The sequence below is a fragment of the Rhinolophus ferrumequinum genome, chromosome 6, assembly GCF_004115265.2.
Source record: "Rhinolophus ferrumequinum isolate MPI-CBG mRhiFer1 chromosome 6, mRhiFer1_v1.p, whole genome shotgun sequence".
In the NCBI taxonomy this organism is placed as follows: domain Eukaryota; kingdom Metazoa; phylum Chordata; class Mammalia; order Chiroptera; family Rhinolophidae; genus Rhinolophus; species Rhinolophus ferrumequinum.
In genome coordinates this window covers 49853827-49864461 of record NC_046289.1, presented here as the reverse complement: position 1 = coordinate 49864461, position 10635 = coordinate 49853827, and the positions used below count along the sequence as shown (strand labels likewise).

The window sequence follows — 10635 nt, the reverse complement described above, 5'->3', positions numbered from 1 at the left end:
TGGCTAGCGGCGAATACAGCGCCTATGGCGTGCCGTTGAAGCCGCTGTGCCACGCAGCCGGCCAGACGCTGCCCGCCATCCCGGTGCCCATCAAGCCCACGCCCGCCGCAGTGCCCGCGCTGCCAGCTCTGCCTGCGCCCATTCCGACCTTGCTCTCGAACTCGCCACCCTCACTCAGCCCCACGTCCTCGCAAACAGCCACCAGCCAAAGCAGCCCCGCCACTCCCAGCGAAACGCTCACCAGCCCGGCCTCCGCCTTGCACTCAGTGGCGGTGCACTGACCCGCAGCGGCCGCCGACCCTCTTGTTCCCCTCCCTGCCGGCGCACTCGCCTTCCCCCGCTCCCAGTCTTGCCCTCCCTCCCCTGGGACCGCCACCCTGACTTGTCCATTTCACCTTCGGTCAACCCTATCTCCCCCATGAGAACTTTGTTTTGGACCCAGGAGACAGAATACAAACTTTGCAGAAGGGTCTGGAGGCGCGTGGGAGTTGTCCTACCCCCACAAGAAGGGAAGGCAGGGGGCACCTGAGCCAAGCGGTCCCATCCCGGGGGCCCCTGGAAACCCCCTCCCATTTAAGAGGCAGGGGAAATCCTGCCTCCCGCCTTCGCGGAGAGGAGTGCGTCTTCCTTCCGCCGGGATCGGTGGGGCTCCGGACTCGGCGCAGTTAATTCCAACAGAGAAACCGCCTCAGAGGTTTCCTTGAGCAGATCTTCGCTGAGGGCGGCAGCCGCCCAGCGGAGGACCGGATCTCTGTTGTCGTCTTGGAAATCTGCCGCGAAAAAAGACCACTAATGTTCCTACCCCACACGCCTCCGCCCATCCGGCAGGGGAAGGGCGGACCGCAGCTTACCAGAGTAGAGAATCTGCTTCCCCGGCTTCTGCCGAGTTTTTTGTTTTGGGTTTTGTGTCCTGCCAGAGGCTCCAGGAGCTGGGAGTTAGGTGAGAGGCTGCCAAGCTGGGAAGGGCAGGCTTGTTCTCAACACAAGCAAAACAAAACTAAAAGTAACCTTGTATTGTTTACAAAGCGCCCGGTAAAATGTAAACAGTGAACTTGAATCTGTATTGCTTGGCGGGCTAGCGGGCAAAGCCCACTTTACCTGTTGTAATGTGAATGTTTACTCTTCATTTCTGGCCACGTTTAGGGGAGGGAAGGTGGGATGGGAAAGTTAATTGGGATGTTAACTTTCCGATTACTTAGAGACATTTTTAGCTATTTATTTTATAGTTGGAAGGAAAAGAAAATGAACTAAGCCCAGACTAAGACAGCATCAAGGGCAACCCTAGAAGAATTTAGATAAACTGGTAACATGAAGGAGATGTCACCGGGTAGGTCTCCCAGGGACAAGTCCTGTTTGTTTGCTACAAGAACTTTTCCAAGAAGCTAAGGGCTGCCAAGAGATGTAAATGCTTGTGAATAGGAATGATTATACACTGTGTAAAATGCACTTTTGTTTGCTGTATTCCTTTAGAGTCTTAGGTAATTTGCTGAAAAAACGAACTGCTGTTCCGGTGTGACCTGCTTAAGTTAAAAAAGTTGTAGTGTCATCAGAGCTGTAAAATTTTTACCTTTCATTTTTCTCCCACCCTGTACAGAATTAGCATGGCATTTTAAATATTGATGTCCTTGTTCCCAGCATGCCTGTTTTAAGACAAAGAATTTTAAAAAGGTGTCTACATTAAATTATGAACCTAGTCCAAATAATATTTTCTCATTAAAATATGTAAATTCAAATTTTAGTTTTGTGTGTTTTTGAAGAGTTGCTGCAAAGAATCAACTTCACAAATGACAGACGTGGTGCTTCTTTAAGATGCTTTCTGCAATACATTGTCTTGAGTAATTTGTCTTGTTCCTATCTTATTTTTAAAACAGCCGAAACTCTTCATGCACTTTGCAGATTGAGAGAGAAATTATTCAGACTGACTCTTGAAGATATTTCTGCAGAAAGAGGAAACAAACTATTTCTAGTATAGATCAAGTGCACAGGTGTGGTGCTGAAGGAAAAACTAATTGAAAAAAATATAGTACTCTATTTGTATTTTGTCTGTCTTAAAATACACATTTTACAAAAAAATATAGCACTTCTATAAATGTAAGGTTTATGTGGAAATCAGGGAGAGATGACATGGAGATACAAAAAGTAAAAACAGACTTGCTTACTCAGTACTTATATTCTGAGGCATCTTATTTGGAGTGAGTGTTCATTTCCTTGCTCCTTTAAATTATTACTGTTGTTGAAATATTCTTTTTCAGAATTTCCCTAAAATTTCATCTTGCATGTAAAGAAACCTGTTCACCTTGAATTAAACATTTCTTTTCACATCTTCATGTGGGAAAATAATGCTTGATGCATTTATTTGAAAGAAATGAATGAAGTTACTTTAAATGCTTGACTCTACTAAATATTTGCTTTTCTTCAGATTTTTGCAGAGAATTTAAATTTGCCAAGAACTTACGGCTCAAGGCCAATTGAAACTTTATTGAAGGGGTCACAATATTTCCAGAGTGAGGGGTGTATTCAACTAATGAAGTTACAAGACAAAACTTAAATGGTGATTAACACTTTACTGTGTAAAATGATTAAACAGGAGATCCTGTATGCAACTCGGAAACTCACGTAGAAATCGTGATCACTATACTCCATAAGTGGAATCCTTAGCACCTGCAACCCTTATATATTTAAAGGGTTATCTGAAAAAAAATTTTAGGATTAATGCAAAGGGTAATTAATCCTGTTGTGACCATTTTTAAAAAGGAAGGATCCCACACACAGCCAAAAAAAAAAAAAAAGTGGAAAATAAATGAATCATTGGACTGATTAAAATGCATGAAGCTACTAAAGCTCGTCAGACGGGACAACCAAACTCATTCATCAAGCCCAATTCACAATTATATCAACAAGATCAGCCAAAGAAAGCCTGGAAAACTTAGCCGCCCGAGTAGAAAACTCTTGAAACTTTGTTTTCAACAAGAAATCACCTACATTTTTAAAAAGTTAAATACATGTTCATCATGTCCTGCAAAATAAATTTAAGGCCATCTCTAGAATATTCTAATCTCATCGATTTTACTAACAATTCCAACTGAGAATGAAGGAACCATATAAACATGGGCCTCAAACATTTTATAAATTATCAGCTTAGATAGTCAGGTAAAATATTCTTCCTATAATAGCCAGTAGAATTCAGAGTTAGGTGATGTGTACATACATACATTGAATAAATGGAAGTAAGATGCAGATCTTTCTGATTTTTAGCAAAGGAGTGATTTCAACTTAGTATTTGAAAACGTCCTTTTCAGCTGGTAAGTTCGTCATGGTGTATTGCAAAGAATGAAATAACTTGGGCATTGTGAACGCTCCTTTCACAATTGCAGGCATCTTTTCTCAGACGAAGTTGAATGAGTAAAGTAAAAAATCCATTGATGATATTTTGACCTTGATCAGAAATCCAAAGGCAGCCCAAACACACATGTCTCCACCCCACTCTATCCCTAGCTTTGAGACTTACACCCTGTTTAGCTGAAGTGCCCCACAAATAAGGAAGTTTATAACTATGATACCTTCAATGGCTCTCTTTGTCATGTTAAATCTTTTCACCTGGCTCAAGTCCAAAGTCAATACACACAGCTTTAAAATAAAACTGGGAGAGATACCACCAGTGAGGTGTATGTTCAGGGTCTTATCTTGAGAATCGAATTAAGGAATATTATTTTCTATTTTGTAAATTTGGGCAGGATTGTTTTTTTAAAACTTAGGTGTTTGATTTGAAAACTTGGCTATTCTGTTACTTTTGGTTTTTAACATGATGCTGTACTCAACTGTATAAACGGCTTTCTCGGTGATTTGGGGAAATGCTTACATTACAATGGATGAATTTTGTGCACTTTCTCAAGAGAAGCTGCACAAGTTCTCTCTGCTTCTATTGCTTGGGTTGGGGTTTTGAAAAGTGGAGTAAGACTAGCAAGAGCGGTGCTAGCAAATGATCCTCAGAATGGCTTATATATTATAGCACCGAGTTTAATGCCTTTCAAATAGACAAGAACATTGAGTGTCTTAGAAGCATAAATCTGGCCAGGCGCTCCAGTGGGGTGAGTTGGGGGGTGGGAGGAAGGAAATCTAATGCAGAGTTGCAAACAGAAGGTTTTACATTAGTTTATGCAAGGTGGGGGTGGGTGAGGGATGGTTTATACTTTTACAAATGAAAAAGGCATCCATTTAAGGAACAGAAAGGGTCAGGATCTGTTCTCAAATTCTTTATATAAGTGTCAATTATTGTTTTTCTTCCTAAAGCCACATATGCAGAGAGACACCCAAACAAAAAAACAAAACAAAAACAACCCAACCCACTGGCTGTGAAGCCTCAAAGGGGATGCATTTGTTTCGTTTAAACTAACAACAAATTATCTAATTAATATGTTTCAATTACAGCATGAAAGGCACAGCCCCTGGACCGCCCGCCGTGGGGGCACAATAGCCCCAGAGCCCACTCTAGGAATTTACAATAACTTCACATCTGTTTCTTTATTTTCCACTTTTTGAGTCTAAAACTCCTCTCAAGATCACTTAAAACCATGGCCTGAGTTATGAAATATGTCCTGGTATTAAAGGGGGATGAAACTTTGCCCATGGATGCTTCATTTGCAGGCAAAAAAAGTGAAAGCCCATTGAAAAGCATTAAACAAATATATTAGAATTCTGTCACTTTATGCAATTGAGTAGATCAAATGAAGGGTCCCGGCCACTTCATTCACTCTCATTCACTCGAATAGAAAATGCAAAGAATAGCAACCCGAGACTGGGCCACCGATGTAGATTTAGCTCCTTTTTACTGGGAGACAAAAAGGCTGAATTTTCACAAACACATTGCTGACTCGGGGACTAGGAAACCGGCACTGGAACCCCTTTGGAATTTAAATTCATTTTATCTTCCTCTCCCTTTGCGGGGATCTGTTTGCACTACAGTGCAAGATGCAGCAGGCATCCTCTGGCTTCTGAAAAATGGGGGAGGGGAAGAAAGTGAGTGGAGGTGGCAATGTGGGCCTCAGGATTCCCAAGGAGCTCTTGGTGATTGACTAACTCAGATCTGAGGTAATAACTTTGATTTAAACAAATCTTTATCTACATCAATATAAACATCATTATATCACACACATCTCCAAGTCTCTTACCTACTTGCTTGGCATGGATTACATAAACAGATTGTTTTCAAAGACCAGAATTGCACCTGGGTCATCCAGTTTTCTTCTTTTAACTAATATCTGGTCATTGGTGTCACAATAGACTTGAAAGCTGAGCTTCAACCTCACCTTCCTCTCTCTCTCTCTCTCTCTCTCTCTCTCTCTCTCTCTCTCTCTCTCCACACATCACTATCTAAGCACCATGTTAGTAAACTTGTTATGTAAAAATCAGGAGAGAAGATACTCTTTGGTTAGAATTTCCAAGTCAGAATCTTCTTACATTTTCATTTCCCATTCTCAGGGGTAAAAAATGAGCCACATGCAGCAGAGGTAATTAGGACAATTTTGTGGCAATACTTCTATCCTGTGCCTTCGATGTTTGACATTTTTGTTTTGGTGAACTTTATAGACTTTTATGTGTTAACATCTTAGAGAGCTTACAGTGACTGTTAGAACTGCTTCTAGAGACAGAGCAGGGAAAAATAAAGAAGCAGACCTCTCAGCTTTTGAAGTGTGACTGCAGAGGGACGAACCAATTTTTCTCAAACTTGAAGTCTAAATGAGATCTGATCTGAAGGAGAAAATATTTAAAAGGTTTTCTATTGTATTTAAAAATTTTGTCTGGTACTTTTTCCAGGTATATCAAAACCTTGAACCCTTTTCATTTTAGCTTCAAGATTTGTAAGGTCATATTTGACGCTATTCTTCATTTAATTCGTAGGATTGGTGTCTGGAGCTGGGGATGGGAAGTGGCTCTGATCTATAGATACAAAAAAGATACTGAAGAATTGGTTATTTTATGATCATAAGCTGTCAAATTCACTAGAACTAATAATGAAATAAGCAGAAATTATCCATGAAAAAATGTAGTTGGCTGAAAAAAAAAAACTTCCTTGGAAGATTTTCCTTCCAGAACATTTTCAAGAATATATGGACAAAGGGTTCTTCTTTGGAGGCAGCCTCCTCTTGCCTCTGTCCGCAAATAACCGGTGTCAAATCAGTTGCAAGCTTTTGAAGGAACAAACTCGGAGCATTAATTAGAGCAGATTAAGCTCGCAGATAAAAAGCATTCTTTAAGTATCTGTTGTTTAGAGACATTGTGATTCTGATTCAGGCTGTGCAGTCTGTATATTTTTATTTACTCAGTTAATTTTTTCCCCAGAGTATTCCCTGTTGTCTGGGTTTACTAAGATATACAGTACAGAAAGAGTTGTTGGTTTGCAGAAATAATTGTTTCTAAACTTTACTTTTGCTCTCGATTTCTCTCCCCTCCTTCTTGAAATACAATGTATTGGTCTGATGATTCCAGCACATAGTAGCATGTAGAGAAACTGTTCAAAGAAGGATCTTATTTCATGCCACTTAAAGGAAGCTTAGTATTTATTCAGTAGTATCTAGACTGTTTTGCATTAATTAGAGCAGCTCCTAGGAGAGACATTACAGCCAAGAATGGTTTCACACAACAGGAAAATTGTGGGCATCTGAACTCCCCCACAAGACCTGCTACAGTGAAACAGAGCTGCAAATATCTGGCTCACTTGGAAATACTAGGACATATTTTATTTATTTACATATATTTGATAGACTGAAGGTCTACTCATAACAATAAAATGATCATTGAATAGTTAGTTCCCCATCACCTTGGGTGCCATGATATTTGTGTCTGTTACCAAAAAAACCCTACAAAAAACACCAAACAAACAAAAACTGAAATAATGTTCTGTCTCAAGATTCCTGGCATGATTTCATATTGGAGAAAAACTGACAAATGACTACTCAACCTTTCTATAATCAACAGGTTAGTCAGACTGAATCAAATTATTTTCATGACTGCCTGGAAGATGCTAACAGTTCTCATCCTTGTAGGGTATGTTGGTCAGTAGGGAGAAGGCGGGGAGAACCGCCAAAGATAAAATTTATGACCAGCAGATGAGTACAGGTTGTGTATATATATAGTGGTTGCTCTCCCCTACACAGAAGAACAACTGGCTGAATGAATAGGGGTTCTGAAAATAGTGCTGTATGTTTAGCTTAGGTAAGACCACCAGGCCTTTGTTCCTGGTGTCAGTAAATGAAAGTACTGACTACAGGTTTCAGCTGTGATACTAAGTTTGTACAATTAAAACATGTGAAATGCATTTAAATTTCCTTGTGGATGCTACTGGTTTTAATAAAAGGAGGACCCCTTCCATAAAACAAGAGAATGTAAATAATTACCTTTGACGGAAATATAAACAGCAATTTGATTAATTATATTGCTAATTATTCTTTGCTGTGTAACCAAACATTATCCAATTCTTAAAATGACAGATGCTGAATAAATCATATAATTACTTGGAATTTCACTGCAGTGAGAAATGGTAGTTTATGAAGGGGTTTATATTGATTTCTAAATATATAATTGGTTCTGTTTAATTTCATTTAGAAATTCAGTCTTCACTGTAAATATACTACAACTATATTATAGGAATTTTTTCTATATTTGCCCTATGCATACTTTAAAATAGCCCATTTCTCCTTGCAATATTTTCCATAATTATAATCAGTATACATACAGTTGTATATATTGCTTTTCTCCAGCATTATACAAGCATTTCCCATGTTTTCCCATGTTTTCATAACATGGCAATACACAGTTTTCATAACCTTCGATTTTAATGGCTGTATAATATGCCAACTGAGTAGCATACTAAATGGCTGGATGGGGCATTTTGACAAATTTTAGGTTTTGTTTGTTTTTATTTGTTTGTTTTTGCTAATACAAAGATTGTTGCGGTGAACATCTTTTATACTTAACTAAACACTGTTTCCAATGATGTAAAATACATTAGCACTGGCACGTGGAATTCCCAAGTAGCTCCCTGCAAATTCAATAATGTTATTTAATTTAGGATTCCAGCTTTGGTTCTTACTTTCCTATTGCTATCTGCCCTCTACCCGGGGTCCCGGAGCAATATTGCCTCAACTTAGAATCAGAAACACACTGACTATTAGAGCTGGAAAGGTCCTGAGAAATTCCAGGAAAACCAATTCTTTTATTTTATTCATTTGGTAAATTCCATTGATATATTCCTTTATCAACATCGAAATAATTTAATAACACCAAAATCAGATACTGAAAGTGAAACATGAGTTCAGTCCTACCACCGATGCCCAGCAAATGCTATTGAAAATCAGAAATCATAAAGGTATCGAAATTGTCAAAAGGAAGGTTTTTTTCTGCCAGTATAGGCTCACATTATCTTAAGGCAGTTTACACAGCATGACAAGCTGCACTATTTAAGTGGGGCTCTTGGGTAGTTTGTGTAACTACAGGGAACGCTCACTGCTCAGTCCCAGGTCTAATGAGAATGGGATCCACTCTCCATCTGAAGCATTTCTTAGGTCCCTAACACCCTCCCTGAAACTGAAAAAGTCTTCCAGACGGACAAGTCTGAAGGCTCCAGGGCCACAGGAAATACTGAATATATCATTTCTTCTGCTGCTTTGCTATGGGTTACTCTCAGAATGGGAGATGGGGGTGAGGGGACGAGGGGATGGCAGAAAAGGGCAAAGAATCTGCGCTTCAGCTTTTGTCTCCTTATTGCAAGCAGCATTTCATTTTGACCTTTCTTATGTGATACCTTCATGTCTGATTTCCCTGCCCTTGAGACAGTCTTCGTTTTTAATAAAGTGGCTTAACACTGTGTGAGGCACGACACAGGCGCCCATGGAGTGCTTGTTGGTTGGAGGGCATCCAGGAAGAGGAACAACAACTAGCAGAAGCAGGCTCAGGTTGACACCATTCTTCTGAATCGGAATCCATGTGTTTCGATGAGGGGAATATAAAAAAGATGATGAAACTCAAGGAATTTGTTCACAATTACTTTTCCAGACTCCCCCAACTACCATCCCTTGAGTGGATCACTCCTACCATTGGCTTGGCTCACTTAACACAGAGAGGAGAAATAAAGAGGAGAGGGGAAGGAAGGCTGAGAGGAAGAGAAGCTGGAAGAAAATCTGATGTTTCTGTTAGCATGGTCCTTTAAAAGGGTCCCCCATGACATCTGACCCCATGTGCTTTTAATTCACTTCATGCCAATTCAACCCAGTCTGATTCAATCCAATGTGGCAAATAGTACTAAGCATCACCCGCACAAACAAGATCTTTCAAGAAAACATGTTGGTCAGACGACCTGAATTTGAGTCCTAGTTTTACCATCTTTTGTCTAAATGGTTCTGAGCAGGTCTCCTTAGCTCTTAGTTACCTGTCTCTCACATAAGAATAAGGCTGCCCTCCAAGGCTTGTCTCAGTGACCAAGTGGAGCAAAGTAGATGAAAGTGCTGTGAAGTGTCTTGTGAACGTAAGTTACTATTACTCTCTATGACAGGGAAACAATAAAATAAAAACTCCTATTAGAAATTGTCCTGCCTGGGGTGGCTGGATGGCTCAGTTGGTTAGAGCCTGAGCTCTTAACAATAGAGTTGCCGGTTCAATTCCCACATGGGCCAGTGAGCTGCGCCCTCCATAACTAGATTGAAGACAGCGAGCTGCCTCTGAGCTGCCAGAGGCACAGCCAGATGGCTCAGTTGGTTAGAGCGCAAGCTCTTAACAACAAGGCTGCCGGTTCAATTCCCACATGGGATGGTGGGCTGCACCCCCTGCAACTAAGATTGAAAGTGGTGACTGGACTTGGAGCTGAGCTGCGCCCTCCACAATTAGATTGAAGGACAACGACTGATGGGTCCTGGAAAAATCACACTGTCCCCCAATATTTCCCAATAAAAAGAAAAGAAAAGAAATTGTCCTGCCTAAGAAGAATTTAGTCTTAAGTTCTTCAGGACAGACTGCGGACTCAAAGGGGGAAGATCTGTTTTTCATGCTATTTTTTAACCCTCAAATTGTCACCATCTAACGTCCTGTACCCACCCCTGTGAAGTAACTTAGCAGTGAAAAGGAGTGCTATGACAAGGGAAACTGTTGTTCCTTTATTTTTGCATATTCTCCCAAAGTGAGCCTTTTCATAGATTTTGAGATACAATGTGAACAAATTGGTATTAAGGTTGCTGAAAAGACACAGGAGGAAATAGTGTGACAGCCAGGCACATAGGGATGGATAATAAAAATCGGGGCATTTGAGTCTTCTTTTCCCCACCAACTAATGGCACAAGCTACTTCCTTGCCACTTTTCAATATTTAACCAATGCCTACATAGCATTTACCATGTGCCAGGAACTGTTCTAAGTTCTTTACAAACATTAACTCATTTAATCCTAACAACAACCTTATGAGTGGTGCTTTTTTTTTATGTTCGTTTTACAGATGGGAATATCGAGGCACAGGGCATTTCACTAATTTGCCCAAGGTTACCAGCTAGTAAATGGTATCAGTGCCCAATGGACTCTAATAATGGCTGGTTTAATATAAAGATATTTTGCTGAAGGTAGCAGCTAACATGATTTTCCAGACTCAGAGGAT

The 10635-nt window shown here is 40.3% G+C and overlaps 1 protein-coding gene across 1 annotated transcript in view; it reads left to right on the top strand.

Annotated features, from left to right (window-relative positions):
- FOXB1 (forkhead box B1) overlaps positions 1 to 1727 on the top strand; it is a 3133-nt gene extending 1406 nt beyond the window's left edge. Inside the window, exon 2 of the mRNA XM_033109049.1 lies at positions 1 to 1727. This exon is cut by the window's left edge and continues 750 nt beyond it. Within this exon, the coding sequence (XP_032964940.1) occupies positions 1 to 281 (281 nt within the window). The 3' untranslated portion in view covers positions 282 to 1727.
- The last annotated feature ends 8908 nt before the right edge of the window (positions 1728 to 10635 follow it).